Here is an 18,149-nt window from a genome sequence, read left to right as displayed (position 1 = left end):
ATTTATTTGTATAGCACTTATCTAAACAAAGTTACAAAGTGCTTCACTAAGTGCAAAGTAATTAGACAACAAGCAATGATTTCAAACAGGCAATGTGTTAGACAGCCTCATCTCCTCAGGCAGAGGGTTCATCCAGATATCCCCCCTCGACTCCTCTATCCTCGATCACTTGACCTGGAAATCAGCCGAGACTCGCCATCTTGTAGGACGTCTCAATTCCTTAATGCGCTAGGAGGAGTCGAGGAGAGAGGAGGCTTTCAGAGGGGAGGGAAGCAAGGATACACGAGTGCAGCCTTCGCGGAAGTCTTTTACCAACCGACACACCCCCCGGATTGGATATCAGTTATTAATTGGACAGCACAGCGCTGCAGCTGATTGGACTAATCTGATAGATCACAACATCACTGGAGTTTCATACAGAGTGAAGACAGATAAGAGATTAAATTCAAATGTATCACTCCCAAGTTTTATTACCTCCGTCAAGGAGGTTATGTCTTCCCCGGCGGTGGTCTGTTTGTCTGTCTGTTTGTTTGTCTGTCTGTTTGTTTGTTTGTCTGCAAAATAACTCAAAAAGTTCTGAACGGATTTTGATGAAATTACTGTGTATTCACCGAGTTTTAGAGAAGACTCATTCCATGACCAGACGTGCGCCTCCGGTTGGCAGTGGCGAGTAGGCCTACTTGGGCTCGTCAGGAATACATAAAGTCTATTGTCTGACTGAATGGGGGTTTTCCTGACTCAATGACACAGTATGTACAAGACGCTGCTGTTGATTAAAACTGCCTCCTAACTTGATGTTTTGGTCATGCACATGCTTAAACAAAATAGCGGCTAACGTTAGCGATTACATTGAAGACATCTTCAGCTGGTACTAGAGCCAGCACATTTTTAAACAGCCATAAACGGCAACGTTGCCAATTTCTTTCCTACAGTTGTGTTTATTCCTGCTGTTACAAAAGGTAGCATAACGTTAGCGATTGACAAACGTTAGCGGTTAGCGAAAGTTAGCTAAACATTAGCTAACTTTCGCTAACATTGGCTAACGTTATGTAATAGCTAATGCTAATCGCTAAATACACCACAGTGTCTCCATGGTGAAGGCATATATAACCTAATAATGATGGTGATGCAAATAACCTAATTGTGATGCAGGCTGGAAAATCTGATGCAGAGGGGGGGGGGGATATCACCTACTTGGCGGAGGTGTTGCCAAGTCTGCTTATTATAAGCGACTTTGGGCTTGTTTTTCTGTAAAGTTGCTTACAAATATTGATAGTCGCGGGTTGCAGGTTTTTTGGGCTCGTTTCTAAAGCGTAGTTGCTTATTTGGGCTTGTTCCCAGCTCAATAATAAGTTGTCAAGCAGATATTTTCAGTTTTGCAAAACTGCGCACAGTTTAAAATCCTTCCCCATGGACTGTATAACCGTGCACACGGGTTATTTAATTTTCTCTCACCGGAACCTAGGGGGGCTCCGTAGAAAAAGTCGCTTGTTTTGGGCTTGTTTTCACAGGCCTGGTTGCTTATTTGTCTCGCGAGATCTGGCAACACTGTCTGAGTGCTTTTCTAGTATTTTATTTGTTGTCTGATTCACCATCGAGTTAAAAATCTGAACAAGAAAAGGGAACAAACAACTTTATTCATTTATTAGACAGATTTCAGTCACACTGAGGCTGACCATTCCTGATCATCGGGTTGATGTGTTACAGAATTTGAATTTTCCCTGAAACATTTGACCTAATAAATTATTTCCAGTGTTCAAAGACATCGTGATCATATTAAGGGTTATTAAATAATGAACTCACAATCAGCCTCCTGACAGCTGATCCAGCTGTAATCAGCTGCCAATGTCATTAGAACAACGTCGCTTCACATGACATTTATGTCTCATTTTTCTACAGACATACTTCCTGGTTTCTTTTCTCCTTGCATCGCTCCCCTGTGTCTTATGAGGTCGGAGCTAAGATGTGAGGAAGAGATCCAAGTGAGGGAAACATGGATGCAAGATTTGGCATTGGGGTGAACCTTCAGTTACCAGCCTTGATCTAGGGACGACTGCAGAGGGTGGGATTGAGGATGTCAGGTCACGACTTGGAGCGTAGGTAGTCAGAAGCTCAGCTATGTAACTTGACGCTAAACAATGTTGAGCTTTAAAAGTTATCAAAAGAAACCGCAAATCAATTACGACGTTAACTGGCAACCAGTGGAGGGAGGCTTGTCCCAGTTAAAATATGAGCTGCAGTGTTCTGCACAAGTTGAAGCCGAGCTACTGAAGATTTACCGAGGCATGTAGACTGTGTGTTACAGTAGTCGAAGCACGAGGATACAAACGCAAGAATAAGGTTTTCTAGGTCAGGAAAAGACACAGCTGATTTGATTTTGAAAATATTTCTCAGGTAGAAGTGGCAGGATTTGATGAGACTATAGACATGTGGTCGAAAGTTCATTTGAGATTTAAAAGTGATGCCTACAGAGCCTAAATATTTGAAAGCTGTATCATTGGACTTGTGTTCATAACCTGTATTATCTCCCTGGTGTGTTGTGGGGACAAACACAGATCTACAATTTACACATTCACACACATTCAAAACCGCATATTCTTTTCTGGATGGTATTTCTGTTTGTGTGTGTATGGATATTTTACACAAGAATCCAACACTTTAGCTGCCAGTAAATAAAACGGCACGTCCACTACTAAGTCCGTTCTGTCGTCTCTGAGATAAGCACGGAGTGAAACGACAAACCCAGCCACAACACAAACAGTATCAAACAGCAAAGCGACAGATGCTATGGAGCTCGGTCTGTGTGGAGATTTTACTGCTCCCTCACACACCGGCTCCTAATAACAGAAATATTCCTCCTCTGTCGTCTGATATAATCCACTGGTGTGGCAGTTTTCATCTTATCACAAGTGCTGCAGTCTTTTCCACAGCAACATTATTGAGTTTGCTTCATGTTCACACAGCCACCTTCACTCACAGCACATAATTGAGTTTCTTTTTACAACTCAGGCAAACAGATGGTTTGTGAAATTCATGTCTGGCTGGTACAAGATTTGGTTGCGATCACAGACGCTGCCAGCAGCAAAGGGAGATAATGTGAGTACCTGAACACTGCGGCAGGTTACAGGCCTTCTCTTGGTGAGAGCTTCCAGAGCACGGAGGTCTGATACACTGTCGATGACGGGACTTCATGGCCGGGCTGAGAGCATCAGTGCAGGTCTTAGTGCAGGGGCTCCATAACGACCAGCGAGAGAAGCCAGCATCCTCGTCTGAAGAAAGCAGAGGACGAAAGACGAGGAAATAGGGCACAGTCGTTTAAATTTTTTTTGTCTCATGAGGGAAAAGATGGCAGCAGACAAGGTTTAAAATAAACTTTAGAAACCACAATAGCATGCATCATACAAGTAGGTTGCAAAGACCATAAGGGGATGATTTACCTGGTAAAAGTGGTTCTTCTGTAGGACCAATGATAACTGCCAAAAACAAGCAAAAAGTCAATATTAGTACAAGTCTCTGTTATTTGTAACGGCTGCAAATGACTGCTGGACGTTTTAATCGTGTGTCATCTTTCCCTCCATCTCTAACTACAGTACCTACTCTGCCTAAACGCCCCCCTGAAGTGTACCTGGGCAGTCAGGGGCCTGGCAGTAAGTGGTTTCCTGGCGTGGCCCCTGGCAGTCTCTCCCTCCATGTGCTGGAGCAGGATGTGTGCAGCCCCTCAAGCGAGTCTTCAATCCCAGGCCTCCGCAGGACAGCGAGCAGGGGCTCCAGGAGCCCCAGGGTGACAGACCGCCGTCGACCGGGCAGTGCTCCAAGGAGCAGTTCCACCTGCCGTGTTCACAGCCGCTACAGGACAGAGGGGAGGAAGGGGTGAGGTGTGGTCTCAAGAGTTTGACTGTGAAAGCAGTGATGATGACGGGAAGGTGACAGGTTTAGAGTTAGAAGAGTCAACTTGGAGCCTTGTTGTCCAGCAGTAGAAAACAGTGTGGGATATATAGTGAAGCTGCAAATATTCCCACGGTTTTCTGCTCACCAGGTGCTGCAGTCATGGACCAGTGTGTCTCCAGACTGGAGTTCCACTCCCTCAGAGATGTTGTGGAGCAGCAGAGATGTGACCGGCATGACAGAAACACTCTGCAGAGAGGCCAGAAGCTCTTTGTCCACCAGACAGGGACACTCCTGGAACAAACAGTAGAATCACATCAGAAAAATATTTTTTTTAGTGTTAAATAAGACCTTCATTGTTACATTAACTTAATTTAATGCATTTTAGCTCAGCTAAAATGGTTTGAGAGTGTGTTAATCACCAACCTGCTGTCTTTTTGTGACGCAAGCTTTAATGTTATCATTATTCAGATGTAGGGCTGCAGCTAACAATTATTTTATTATCAATTTATATAAGGATTATTGTTTTAATTAGTCCGATTAATCTAACCACTACTTTGTCAATTAATCAAAAAATTATTTTGTTATTATTTGATTAATGTAACAATATAATTACCCCAAAATAAATATCAGAAACTCATTCAGTTCTCCTAAAAACAAAGATAATAGCAGTATTTTATGAAATTAGTCTAATGTCTGCATTACTGTTATCATATAATAATTATTAAAAATAAAATAAACATAAAAATGTAAATAAAATAAGAATAAAAATGAAAATGAAAATAAAACAAAATAATAAAATGAAAATGAAAATGAAATAAAAATAAAAATGAAAATAAGAATAAAAATAAAAATAGATCCCACTTATCAGATCAGAAAAATACAGGACTTGAAAACCAGTTCAAACTAATTTAATTACTGTAAATCACAGGAGCCATTTTCCTGGACTGGAGAATCAGTGTCTTTTCTTGTGTACCAGTCTGCAAACTTAAAGCCATTTTCACATGGATTTATTTAATCACTGGAGTCACATGTAGTTTAGATCATCACTGACAAATGTATTTTTGCATCAGTGCAGGGTAAGGAAAGTAACAGAGACGATTTACAGCCTCTAACAGCAGTCTGTCTGTAGCTTCAGTTTAAGCTCCTTCTCATGCATGGCTGTTAAAGTAAACAGAAAACATAACGTGAATAATGTGAATAGTGAATAACGTTAGCAGTGGAGCAGAACATTTAAGTGACTACTAACAGACACATGTTGCATGTGTTCATAATCCTCATATATCACACCTAGATGGGGACAAAGAGTGAACAGGACGGTGCTGTCTGCTGCCGACTTGACAAAGTGCTCCGGGATGCTTTCGCTTCAAGTGTCCGTGCAGAGAAGTTTAACTCTGTGAGAAGTCATTTCCCATTTGTGGGTGAGGTTTTTCAGCTGCAGCTTGTATTTCAAAGGAATCCATGCTTTGATCAGACACAGTTTACATTTCTTTAGATCTACTGTAATCGATGACGCAGATTACGTCAATGAATCACCCCAGCCCTATTCAGATGCACGATATCACGTGTTTGTCACAGTGCTAAAGTTGCTGCAGAACCCACCTGCATGCAGACACCGTGATGTTGGTAGGTGTTCGGGGGGCAGTGGCAGCCTTCCTCACAGCCATCAGAGTAGCAGCCCTCTCTGCCGCTGACCTGAGCGCAGCTGAACGGACAGCCCTCACCTCGTTCACACTCCCTGTACAACCTGCCAGGTGGGCAGCCCACTTCTGCACAATAACAAGATGTCAGCATAGAGACAGTCTGTAACAATGTGCAACTTTTTTTTTCTTACAAGATTAGCCTGGATATTGCAATTAAACCAACTTCGATGCCATGGAGACAGGAAACTGGGACTCACCGAGGCAGACCTGGGTGTTGCAGGTCTTGCTTTGACGGCTGAGGCCACTGCAGGGTGGAGAGCTGCAGACACGAGAGCGGGATTGTTGTCCACCGCCACAGCTGACTGAACACGGAGACCACTTAGACCAGGGGAGCCACGGGCCCGCTGAGTCTGGAAACCAAAAGACACTTAGGTAGGACACATCTTCATATGTTTTTTCGATTTAATTCTATTCAGAGCAACTCTTTATTGTTTAGATCTTCATCATAATCATTATACTTTAATCAGTATTTCTACTTTAGAAATAACTAGATTATCTAAATACAAGGGACAAACCTACAGTCGTCTTAAGGAATTTGTTTCAAGGGGAATGAAAGAATCTTTGTTGTTAAGGGGTAATGTAAGATATCTCCTCTTTCAGATTTCAGTAAAACTGAGAGAAAGACATTTTTTCCAAGTTGTTTCTGAGTCTAAAAGTTCTACGTTGGATTGACCAGACCGGAATACCTGTGCACAGATGCATGTTGCAGTCTTTCTTCTGCTCAGCGACTCCCAGGCAGCCTCTCCCACTGCTCTGCGGGGACGGGTTATCACACTGTCGTCTCCTGAGCTTCACTCCCCCTCCGCAAGAAAGCGAGCACTCAGTCCAGGCCCCCCATTGGCTCCAGCCACCATCGACGTAGCAGCCAGGGACTGATTGACACTGCAGCACCCCAGCCTCGCATGAACTGAGACAAAATAAGAAAGACGTGATCTTTAATGAAGTAATTTGATTGAACAGATTTTTGTCGTGGAGCTAGTTAGCTGTGCTGTACCAGTTTTTGCAGTCACTGATAATGCTGTCTCCTGGATTTGCAAACTGCCAGTCAGATCCACCAGGCCACACCCATGATGCATTACTGGAATCCAACCCGCTGGATGTTGCAACTATATCACAGACATAAATCTATTGATTAAACTAATAATACGACGTAAAAACTTCCATTAGAGACTTCACATGAACAGATTGAGGATCTAACCAGTGGCAGAGCTGTTGTGGTATTTGCAGCGACACTCTTCCCTGGCCACACACACTCCATCCTGCAGGACCATGTCACCCGGACAACCGCAGGTCCGTCTGCACCCAGGGGAGTCCAAGCACTCTGTGTCACCATGGAGATCTGAGCAGGAGCGAGGGCAGGGCTTCCCACAGGGCCATTCTTCCTGGCCTCCTCCACAGTCTGCAGAACGCAGGAGGAAACAGTTTGATAGAGTGGAGTGATGGGGTTTAAAGAAATGCAATATTAGAAGTGCTCTTTTTTTTGGATGCTTTTAAAGGTCTTTTACAAACTGCCTTAAAGGAAACATGTTGCTCTTTTACATAAACCTTGGAAAGTGTTTTGTCACTGGCATAGCCTCTGGGCCTCTCTTCTTTAACGGTTCTCCTTGTGTTGCTTATATGTGCTCTATTATGTGAAAAAAGAAATTATGGGAAACTAATTATGTCGCTGTCTTGACCAGGAGAAGATCTCTTATCTAAATATTGGACAAATAATATGTACTAAACAACCAAAAAGCAAACTTGAAACTAGCCAGACCAGCTGGAAAATGTAACCCTCGTTCTCATTCTGTGTGAGTTGGACATGGAAGGGCAGGAAGGGTTCAATAAAATCACAGAGTTCATTAGTCTCCCCTTTCAGGCAGCTATTTCTGTTTAATAGGCCTTTTGGCTTTTTAATTAAACTCAAGCAGCCTCTTTTCTTTCTCTCTTCCAGGCTTCACCACCTAATGGGTGTCACCTTGTTTCTTGTGAGCCATCTCGTAATTTTTCTCTAGAGCTTCACCAGAGCTTAAGTTTCTTCAGTCCTCATTTCATCCTCATTTCCATCTAGTAACCTCCATTTGAATTGGAGCATGCGTCTCAACATAAATGCACAGTTATACAGTCCTTTATTATACTGACCTGAGCAGACGGTGATGTTGTCGTGGCAACCGCGGCTCTGCCTGCTCTCTCCAAGACAGGGCAGCCCGCCGAACCTGGCGGGGGGACTGTTACACTCCCGGGTGCGGGTGGATGAGCCAGCACACCCATCGCACTCAGACCATGCTGACCAGGGACTCCACGACCCATGGACTACAGGGAGAGTGAGGACACAAAGAGAGCAATGCAGAGACAGACACAAAAAATTGTGATGGAGAGGATAAAATGGAGGCGGAATGAAAAAGATTAAAATACGACTTATTAATATCACCACGGGGGAAGACTTTATATTTAAATGAGTGACTGACAAATGGGTCGTGAAACCTGTTTTCATTCTTACAGTCACATTAAGTACGAGTTTCTTGGGGCTAAATAATTCAATTGAAATTCACAAACGTCTTCATTTTGATTAACTCAGCTGAGGGTCTGTTACTGGGAGCCAATGACAGTAACTTTCTACTTTCTGTTCAACTTTTATCATGTTAGTTGTTCCAGCTTTTCCTCTTGTAGTCGAACCTTTTATTTTTTTAATTGTGTATTGTATTGAGGCACTTTGGTTCAATTCCTGCTGTTTTTAAATGTGACATACATGTATCTATAAAATGACTTGACTTGATGATAAGTGGTAACTTTGTACCTGGACAGAACGTGATGACAGGGCAGGGCTGTCTCTGGATCTGAACTCCAACCCCATTGTGTATTTCCTGTTCTCCAGAGCAGGCCGCTCCTCCAGCTTTGGGCTCAGGACAGCCGCAGCTCCTGTAGCGGGACACCGACTCTGCCCCACACGTCCTGGAGCACGGCGTCCACTCTGACCACTCACACCAGCCACCTGACACTGGAGACACACACATACATTTATGAACATCTCCAGACATAACTTTCCTGTGCAGGTTTCCTTTTAATCAAGTCGGAAATTTGCATTTGTGAGTTTAAACTTAAGTCAGAGACAGAAAGACTGCACACAAGCCAGTGTATTTGTTTTTTAATTAACAGGTACGGAGACTAACAGCTGGTCTGACTCACCTGGACAGGGGTCTCTGGTGCAGTTGAGCTTCCCGCCCTCACACGTGCTGGCACAAAAAAGAAATACCAACAAAGTTATTTTCTTGTCTGGATATTTCTCTGTTAAATATAAATGTGGTTGTGTATAATCCTGACCAGTTGTTACATCCATCGGGGGCTTCAGTGGTCTCCCCTGGTTCCAGCCTGTGTCCAGTGTTGAGGTCCAGGCAGGGACAGTCTTCTCTCTCGACACAGACTGTCCCATTATCAGACAGGACCTTTCCCTCTGTGCAGTAGCAGCCTGGCTCACACTGCCACTCACAGTGCTGAGGGAGAGGAAGACAATCCCCTTATCACCTGAATTCTTATTGTTCTCCACAAAGTGTGACTTCATGTTAAACTGGTGATAATCAGAGTGATACTCACAGCCAGGTCATCACAGGAGCGAGGGCAGGAGGGGCCACAGCTGCTGAACGCTGTGCCCGGGACCTGCGAGCATGGCGCCACTGGAAACACACACAGATACACACGTCAAAACAGTAACATAACGTCGGCTGCACTGTGAACAAAATTCACACTGTACTCTACAATCTACACTCTGCAAATGTACCTGGACAGTGGTCAGTGTTACAGGTGAGGACCTCAGTTCCCAGACCCTCGCAGTAGTTCCCCTCCCCCTCTGGACTTGGGCTGTCGCACTCTCTCTTCCGGCTCCGAACCCCGCCACCGCATGACTTGGTACACTTGGTCCAGTTACTCCACTCACCCCAGCCACCGTCACCTGGAAAGTGCCAACACGTCATGATGAAAGAGTAAAAATTAGAGCTAGAACTTGCAGTTTTAAGTAAACAGGATGTGTGTGTATCTGTTTTATTTCAACAGGAGCTGGTCTTTATTAATATTTTTATATCACTCTCGATATCTAAAGGACATATTTCACTAGAGAATAATGAGAAACTTAAAAAGCTCCAGCAGCCTGACAAAGCCTTAATTTGTCGACTGACATTAAACAATCCTCGCAGCTTACAGGATGTTCAATTAAATTTTCCTGGCAAGCAACTTATGCCAGAGCAAATTAAGTTAGCTTCAGGTAGCTCCTTTAAGAATTTGTGATCTGACTGCCCCAAAAATTTTAATTTGTCTGGATCCTGGGAGCAATCCAGTTATAATTTGCATACAGGTGACGTATTAATGTGCAGGACTCCCTGGAAGGAGAGATCCTCTGTCTTTGTGTGACCTTCCCGGCTAAATAAAGGATATAAAAAGACACGAGGAATAGAAAATGTAATGCCAGTAGGTTTGAATATCAACAGAATATCAGTCAATACAGATGAACACAAAACAAACTCACGGTCACATGGAGCAGCGATGCAGACTTTGTCCTCTCTGTGAGGGCCCAGACATGGCAGCCCACTGCCAGAGCGCTGAGGGCTGGAACAGAACCTGTAGCGAGACTGGAGACCCGCTCCGCACGACACTGAACACTGACCCCAGGGAGTCCATGCTGACCACTGGCCGTCAACTGCAGAGAGCGTGTGTGGTTGTGAGAGGAGGAACAGAAAGTTGCAACACAGAGGTTAGAGACAACAGAAGAAAAACTGTACATCATTCATTTTACTTTTTCACGTTGTTTTGCATCTCTACAATTAAAAGAAAAGCAGCAGTGGCTCCATTACAGATTGACTGACTGACTCTTCGCCTACCATTGCAGCTGACTTGAGAGCAGTTCACCAGCCTCCCTGCTTCACATGTGCTGAAATATAAACACACACAAACCATAATGTCACCTCTTCTTCATGTACGAATGATGTAAGCACATGCTGGCGGAGTTAAACTCATCCTGGCTCATGGAGGAGTTAAAGATGTCAGCTTCACTCACCAGTTGTTGCAGTCTGTGGGCACAATATCTCCAGGTTTGTACTGTTCTCCGTCCAGATCACAGCGGCAATCAGACTCTCGCACACACGCACCATCCTGGAAACACAAAGGACCATCTGGTGGTTTCTGTGTATATGTTTGTGTACCAGTGATTGCGTTTAGCCGCTCCACCCACCTGTTGGACTGTCCCGTGTGGACACTGGCAGCCTGGTGTGCAGTTCCTGCTCAGGTCCATGGTCAGGTCTGTGCATGACACTGCTCCCCTCACACACTGCTGCCACTCCTGGCCTGGAGGACACACCCTGCCATCTCCTGACACAGCAACAGAGTCCAAGAAGAAATCAATTAAAACTTTCTTTTCTCCTAATTCACCTGATTTTTGTAAAAAAAAAAAACAAAAAAAACTGGACATCCAACGTTCTGTCTTGCCGTACCACAGGGCTGCAGGTTACAGGCGCTGAACTGCTGAGCGGTGCCGTGGATCCGGATGGGCCCGCGAGTTCTGGTCCTGTAACCTCCTCCACATGTCACTGAGCACCCTGACCACGCACTCCACGGCTCCTTTGTACCTTCAGACGCATCAAAACTTCACTAACTTCCTGTCTGTTTTGATCAGTGGTGTGTTTTTAATTTCTTTGAACACACAGGAGCAACAACGTGGATTTCGTAAATAGTAAAATTCTCCTCACCAAAGCAGGGCTCAATGCTGCAGGTATCAATCCCAACTCTGTCTCCTTTGCAGGGACGGCCCCCGAAAGCTGCAGGAGGATTGGTTCCCGAACGATAACGCCTTCTCACACCAACGTCACACGTGCGACTGCAAGCGCTCCACTGAGTCCAGCTGCTCCAGCCACAGTCCACTGAGGAAACCACACAGGATCAAAGGTGGAGAGCATGGGGGACAAATGAAGACACAAGAGAAGACTTAAGGAAAGCAAGAGACTGTGGAGGAGATGAGTAAATGTACACACAAAACTAATCGAAATTCACTCACCAGGGCACGGAACTGTTCCACACACCATTTCTCCGTTAGTGCAGGTGCTGTTTGAGACACACAGTGTAAGAATAAGTGGCCCAAAATATTAAAAAATAATCTAAACTTCATTTAAAGACAAATGTCATTTTGTCCACTTCACAGTCCAAGTCATTTTGAACACAGGCCAACAGTACCAGTTATTGCAGGCATCAACAGGCAGGGTGGCCGCGGCTGGGTACGTTTCCCCCTGATGGTAACACGGGCACTTTGCCAGAGGCACACAGCTGCCATTGAGCAGGTAGAAGCCCAGGGCACAGTAACAGCCGTCATAACAGGCGGTGGCACACTGCACCTCTGCGGAGGTCATGTCCAAACACACCCGCGGACACGCACCGCCGTGAGCTTCACACTCTGCTGATGTCATGTACACCATGCCCTCTGGACACACACCTGAGAGGAGACGAGTGGAGGTAAGGACAGAATATCGCAACTGCGGACAGAGAAAATTCTTATTAAATTATTATTCACACATATTAGCTTGAGTTGTAAGAAAACATGATGCTGTACCTGAGCAAGGGTGGGAGTTACAGTCTCGTGTCTGTATGTGTGGCCCGGGGCAGCTGCTGCCCCCATGCTGTGGTGAGGGGGAGTTGCAGAACCGCTCTCTTGTTTGGACGCCGGAGTCACACTCTGATGAACACTGCGACCACGATGACCACAACGACCAGCCGCCATTCACTGGAAGGACACAACTAGCATCAGCTTTTCAGACAGTTGTCTTCCTAACACATCATTTGTGGAGAGCGGAGGGAACAGAGAACTTGTGGTTTCTGTGTGTGTGTCTGCGTCTGTACTACCTGGACAGCGTACAGTGTTACAAGGCTCTTGCTCTTCACTGTCTCCCTCGCAGGCTGAGTTTGCGTCCGCTTGGTTGAAAGCTGCGAGCGTGTGGTTGCAGCTGCGGAATCGTCGTCGGATTCCAACATCGTCGACGTGGTTGAAACATGTCTTACTGCACTCTGACCAGCCGGTCCATTTACTCCAGACTCCATCTGGTAGCACTGGAAGAGATGAGGATACGGACATCATATGATAATGAGTATGCAAGTGATTCTAGGATAGTGACCTGAGACTTGCATCAAAGTATTCAAAGACAGGTTTACCATAAAACTTCAATTAAAAGTCTAGTCCCTTTTACTAGCTCGGTGTAGCTACACATTTTGATATTCATGCTATTAACAAAGAAAGGATAAGCAGCTTTTCATTTATTACATACATTCATTTTAGTGCAACATCTAATCACCATCATTTTTGACCCATACACACAGGATTTGTTAGATTAAATATTAGGTGACAAATAAAAAAGTCTTTGAGCAGCTGGTGTTTAAAAGAAGTCCCTGAAAAACAAGGTAAAACCACACAGTGTGACATTAATGTGAGTTGGTGTACCAGGTAGGCAGGGGTTGGAGCAGCGGCGGGCCTCTGAGGAGTCTCCTGGACAGGGCTGGATTCTGACTGCTCCAGCCGGGTTCACTGGAGACCTGAGGGGACAAAGTCGAGGCATAAAGACTCCTGGTCAAATTTAAAGGGTGGTGTGTGAGCAGTCAAACACCATCGGTGCAGAACAAGTGCTTTAACCCTTTGGGGTCAAGGGTATAACTTTTGATTTTAGCTTTAAATTTCACCTTAAAAACTGTTCACCTTGCCTTGTTTGGTGTCATTTGTTTCAGCATAATCTCACCTGTGTGACTTTACAGTTATTTTTTCATTTTGACATACTGTATTAACACATTGCACCTAAAACCAAAACTGGTATATAGTTGGAAGTTCACACTTTCGACACAAGCTAAAAGAGAGACTCAACGAGCCTGCGTCTTGCTGCTACGTCATCTTAAATCGGTCATGTGATTTGGACGCACGGGCACGTCCGTCGACTCCAGAGGGTTGATGCATGATATAAAAGTGGGACTGAAGTTACAGTAACAAAACCTGTGGGGAAACTTGATTGTTGCAGCAGCGAACAGTAAATGATACAGCAGTGAAAACAGCAAATTAGGATTCTTATAACAAATGCAAACCAAAAATTTAAAAGGAACATATGATGCAAGCATCTAAAATGTGAATGAGAGTGTAGAAAAGAAAGCAAGCAGAGAAAGTAAGTACAGATTAAGAACAGAATCAGTGATAAAATTTAATATTGAGTCTGAAAATGAGTCTTGTAGAAAGTGTTACGAGGCAGAGGTATGGTGCTTTACAATTTGAGTTTGAATTAAACAAGCTCACCTGTAGCGTTGCTGGAGCCCCAGACCACAGGTCACATCACATGGTGACCATGACGACCAGCCTGACCAGTGACAGGTGGCTGCACAACGGGAGGTGTCACAGGCTACTTTTCCATCTTTGCACACACTGATGGGAGAGGAATATGCATTTCTATTAGCTTCGTTTTTTACAGTCAGATTTGCTTTTTAGACACTAAGGCAGCAGTCAGGTGGTCCAAGATACTGCTTGGAAGAACCTGAGTGTGATTTAAAATAGAGCAACTGAAAAATATGACACGTCTTCAGACAAAACATTATGACATGAAAAATAAAGTAAAAATATTTTTTGAAGTCAAGTTAAATTTGAGTTCGCTGGCATTTTATAAAATGACATCAGTAATAAAAAACAGGCTCGCTCTCAAAGTGAAAAACAAACAAATAAATCTATCTGTGTCTCTCACCATGTGGTGCACTGGTCCCTGCTGACCGTCTGTCCTGGCTGCAGCGTCTCACCGTCCCACAGACACACACATTGGCTGGCATTCACACATCGCCCGTCCTGAAGGTAAAGACCATCGGGACAGCGGCACCCTGGAGAAGACAGAATTAGTCTTAATCAGCATTTTAGCTCCACAGAAATGAGCCTCAGTGAGCTTATTACTGTTCTCGAAGCTTCAGTACAGGTTTGTGGAGTTTATAAAATTGCCAACTTGCTGAATCACAATCAGACAATTAAAAGATAACGGAGCATTTTATTTAGTGCGACTGGAAATGTCCAGGAAATTATTCAATGCTGATATTTATTCAACTTAATGTAAGTCTGACAGCATGAGGCCTGATTGGTTTTGGCAACACTAACCCAAAACAGAGGGGCAATACCATGTCTCACGTTACATGCAATCATGGATACTGAATTAGGTCTCAGATATGTACCCAAAATGACCTCAACTTCTCGTATCTACATGACATTATAAAGCAAACAATGAGATCACTCTGTGGGTCCAAAATGACACCCCATCACCTCCTGTGCGTCCTACCCAGTATACATGCTCCACTGCAGTTGCTGGTCGAGCTGAGATGTGAGCAGGTCGGAGGACATGGCTCCACCCTCCCAGCCTGGCAGTCTGCCTCAGTCACCAGCACCATGCTGTTGACACAGCCTAAACAACCAATCAGAGAAGAGACAGTTTACAGACTTAATCATGCAGCGATGCCATAATCAGTGTGGTCAAGGCGAGGAGAATAACTTAAGACTTCAAACACCAACAACAGATGTACAGTCTGACAGAGTCTGAGCACCTGTCTGTGTGCCGGTGTCTTTGGTGCACGGCTGGCTGTTGCAGCTCTGGCTCTGCAGGGTCATACCCTGACAGTCCCGCCCGCCATTCTTGGGAGGAGGAGCAGAGCAGGTTCTGCTCCTCTGCCTGACACCACCTCCACACTGAGCGTCACACTCTGACCACTCTGTCCACTGTGACCAGTGACCATCAACTACAAGAAAAGATGACATTAAATCAGAGAGCTGGTACTTGTGGAAGATGTGTCGTGTTTGACTTCAGGTTCAGAGAACAGACCTGGACATGCTCGAGGGAAACAGGCCCGACTATCAAACTGAGCTCCGCCACAGGCCCCTCCGGGCAGCGCTTCCCTCAGTATGTCCCTCTGCCGGAATAAGGAGCCGAGACCACAGGACACGCTGCACGCACTCCACGCTGTCCACGGGGACATGATGCAGTCCACTGGAGGAGAGGAGGAGGAAACAGATGTAGCAAAAATATTTCCTCGTTTTGTTAGGCATTTTGTAGGCTTATATCTTACCACAGTCCTTCTCATCTGATCCATCTACACAGTCCTTTTGTAGATCACACCTGCGGTCCAGGTGAACGCACTCCCCACTGGCACAGGAAAACTGCTTGGGAGAGCAGGGGCTGGGCACCAGAGGGCGCTGTGGTGTCACTACTGGTCTGGCTGTGGTGCCTGAGGAGACGAGAACACAATGACAGAACTTTATTCAACTTACATGGGAGTTTTTCCTGGAATAACACATCAACTATTATTTATATTCTCTCTGTTTCTTCTACATTTACAGTATTTCCATAATTGAAATAATCATATTTTCATTCTTCTGTACTTCCGCTATCCTGCCTGTTGACATACCACACCGTTCTTCATCTGAACCGTCCAAACAGTCCACTTTGCCGTCACACACCTGTGCCGAGTCGACACAGCCAAAAGACCGGCACACAAACTGGCCCTCCACGCAAAGCACTCTGGGTAGACCACCATCATGGGGGGTTGTAGCGACCCATGGGGCTGTAAATAAAAATGAAATCAAGGTTATAATATTAGACTGTTACGTATAAAGTGTTAATCAGTGAGTCCTGTCTGGTTGTACGATAGCTGCGTCTCTCACCTTCCGTAGTTTGCAACCCAGGTTTTCCAACATCAAGAGTGGTGGTGAGATGCAGTCCAGGCTGACCTGTGGTGACCCCTAAGCAAATGAATGGTCTTAAGTGACTTGCAAACAGACACATTCAACAAAGGAAGACAAAAAAACTGGTAAAAGAATGAATGGTAGATTTGATCCGCAGCGGATTATACCTGCACTTGCGGCTGTCGTCTTCTGAAGTCCAGTCTGACCTGTGACCCCTGGGCTGGCCACACCAGGAAGGCCACCTTGGGACCTGGTGGTATGGAGGCCTGGGGCACCGGTTGTACTTTCACCATGGAAACCTGGAGCCCCAGTGGAGCTGGTCTGGTTGTGCAGCCCTGGAGAGCCTCTGGTTGGGGCCGTACCTGAAGAAGAGGATGAGGCGAAGGAGACGTAAGCAAAGACAGACATGGATCAAGGAAAATGCAGCAGAGAGGTGCTGCATATTTTTCTGACTCAACTGTCACGTGAAATTCTTTCAGTCAGCACCTCTCCTCTCGGAAATTTGTGATTATTTTCTTTGGAATATAACTGACTGACTGACATCATTTTAACAGAGGTACAGTTACCAAGGGGGGCGGGACTTAGCAATGGGCAATTTATTCACTTGTAAACATGTAAGAGGACTAAAACTTGGTGTTGAGGCACGACTCAAAAGAAGATTGAAAATATACACGACCAAATATCACCAGCTCTCACCACAATTGATCTCGTCGGAGTGGTCCTTACAGTCTGGTCGACCGTCACAGAGCACGGACACAGAGACACACTCCTCACTGTGCTGGCATGCAAACTGACCCGGCTTACAACGCTGCACAGTCACTCTCCCACCACCAGAGGGAGATGTGGTCACACTGCTGGGTGTTACCAGCTCATCTATAGTAGCAGGAGGAAAAGTTGATTGATATTAACGCTGGTGTGAAGTAGGCTTAACATCCCCGCATTAGTTCTGTGTTACACATAAAGAGAGTTATCAATTCGTTATGCATCTCACCTCCTCTGCAGCCGAGGATCTCAGCACGCAGGTAAAAGGTGTGTCTGAACTCCACAGGGATAATGCGCAGGTAACGAGCTCTGACCAGCCGGCCGAGCCAGCGGGTCACAGGAGTCCTGCCCACCATCCGCACCTCAAACACCTACAGCACAACCATGAGGACACTTTCACATGAGCACATGTATCTGATCTTTATTTTTCTCCACCATGTGTGAACACATTCATGAGGCAGTTCATCATACGAGGATAAATACCTTGGCAGGGCCACCTGGCTTCCCATCCTCTGTATAGTCTGTGAAGAGGCTGCTGTGCAGGGCGAAGGCAAGGCGGTATTTAGTGAGGTAACCCCACATGCGCTCACTGCCCTGGGTCACCACGCCTGACACCCATGTGGGCTCCAGGAAGTCCACCTGAAGATATGGCTGGGGATCTGAAGGTACAGGGCTCCATCCAGGCTCCATAACCTGACTGATATGATTTGTTACTATTCTGGATGCTTTGTATTTTATTAATACTATAATTCAAAAGTCTTTTACACTGTTGTTTGCTTTAGGGGCGACAACGATACAAAGATCAGATCACTCACACGTTCGGGACGATGTTTAGTCGTCCAGCATCAGCGGGGTTGTTCTCCCGATGTGAGGATGACGTCAGCTGACCGTATCGAATCCTCCCATCCTCCAGTCCAAGAGGAGAGGAGCAGATGCCTGAAGAATATGTTGAATTTTATCACCCTCTTACAGCGTCAGTTTGGCAAATTGAACACCTTAAACACAACATTTTAAAGTATCTGGTCTTCACTAATATTTTAATTCTTTAGATAAAATCAACAGACACAAAAGTCTACAGAAAATGTAGCCATCTAAACTGCATTTAA

General features: G+C 45.2%; 1 protein-coding gene across 1 annotated transcript in view; it reads right to left on the bottom strand.

Moving 5' to 3' along the window:
• Positions 1 to 18,149, bottom strand: part of sspo (SCO-spondin) — a 103,801-nt gene that overhangs the window by 51,431 nt on the left and 34,221 nt on the right. The window contains exons 51-89 of the mRNA XM_049565646.1: positions 17,859 to 17,979; positions 17,527 to 17,740; positions 17,273 to 17,414; positions 16,978 to 17,154; positions 16,449 to 16,643; positions 16,261 to 16,338; positions 16,005 to 16,160; positions 15,666 to 15,824; positions 15,422 to 15,586; positions 15,147 to 15,338; positions 14,885 to 15,007; positions 14,309 to 14,438; positions 13,870 to 13,995; positions 13,036 to 13,127; positions 12,444 to 12,647; positions 12,154 to 12,324; positions 11,781 to 12,036; positions 11,605 to 11,651; positions 11,300 to 11,470; positions 11,045 to 11,179; positions 10,786 to 10,922; positions 10,612 to 10,706; positions 10,436 to 10,485; positions 10,084 to 10,254; positions 9,343 to 9,513; positions 9,159 to 9,238; positions 8,889 to 9,058; positions 8,754 to 8,800; positions 8,365 to 8,565; positions 7,710 to 7,880; positions 6,787 to 6,987; positions 6,583 to 6,694; positions 6,275 to 6,495; positions 5,786 to 5,938; positions 5,488 to 5,654; positions 4,034 to 4,179; positions 3,626 to 3,846; positions 3,438 to 3,473; positions 3,105 to 3,269 (exon numbers count right to left, since the gene is read on the bottom strand). Of these exons, the coding sequence (XP_049421603.1) occupies positions 3,105 to 3,269; positions 3,438 to 3,473; positions 3,626 to 3,846; positions 4,034 to 4,179; positions 5,488 to 5,654; positions 5,786 to 5,938; positions 6,275 to 6,495; positions 6,583 to 6,694; positions 6,787 to 6,987; positions 7,710 to 7,880; positions 8,365 to 8,565; positions 8,754 to 8,800; positions 8,889 to 9,058; positions 9,159 to 9,238; positions 9,343 to 9,513; positions 10,084 to 10,254; positions 10,436 to 10,485; positions 10,612 to 10,706; positions 10,786 to 10,922; positions 11,045 to 11,179; positions 11,300 to 11,470; positions 11,605 to 11,651; positions 11,781 to 12,036; positions 12,154 to 12,324; positions 12,444 to 12,647; positions 13,036 to 13,127; positions 13,870 to 13,995; positions 14,309 to 14,438; positions 14,885 to 15,007; positions 15,147 to 15,338; positions 15,422 to 15,586; positions 15,666 to 15,824; positions 16,005 to 16,160; positions 16,261 to 16,338; positions 16,449 to 16,643; positions 16,978 to 17,154; positions 17,273 to 17,414; positions 17,527 to 17,740; positions 17,859 to 17,979 (5,769 nt within the window). The remainder of the gene's footprint in view (positions 1 to 3,104; positions 3,270 to 3,437; positions 3,474 to 3,625; positions 3,847 to 4,033; positions 4,180 to 5,487; positions 5,655 to 5,785; positions 5,939 to 6,274; positions 6,496 to 6,582; positions 6,695 to 6,786; positions 6,988 to 7,709; positions 7,881 to 8,364; positions 8,566 to 8,753; positions 8,801 to 8,888; positions 9,059 to 9,158; positions 9,239 to 9,342; positions 9,514 to 10,083; positions 10,255 to 10,435; positions 10,486 to 10,611; positions 10,707 to 10,785; positions 10,923 to 11,044; positions 11,180 to 11,299; positions 11,471 to 11,604; positions 11,652 to 11,780; positions 12,037 to 12,153; positions 12,325 to 12,443; positions 12,648 to 13,035; positions 13,128 to 13,869; positions 13,996 to 14,308; positions 14,439 to 14,884; positions 15,008 to 15,146; positions 15,339 to 15,421; positions 15,587 to 15,665; positions 15,825 to 16,004; positions 16,161 to 16,260; positions 16,339 to 16,448; positions 16,644 to 16,977; positions 17,155 to 17,272; positions 17,415 to 17,526; positions 17,741 to 17,858; positions 17,980 to 18,149) is intronic.

The sequence above is a fragment of the Epinephelus fuscoguttatus genome, linkage group LG21 (genome assembly GCF_011397635.1).
Source record: "Epinephelus fuscoguttatus linkage group LG21, E.fuscoguttatus.final_Chr_v1".
Lineage (NCBI taxonomy): Eukaryota > Metazoa > Chordata > Actinopteri > Perciformes > Serranidae > Epinephelus > Epinephelus fuscoguttatus.
Note: the sequence above shows the minus strand (reverse complement) of the source record. Positions and strands in the feature narration are given on the sequence as shown.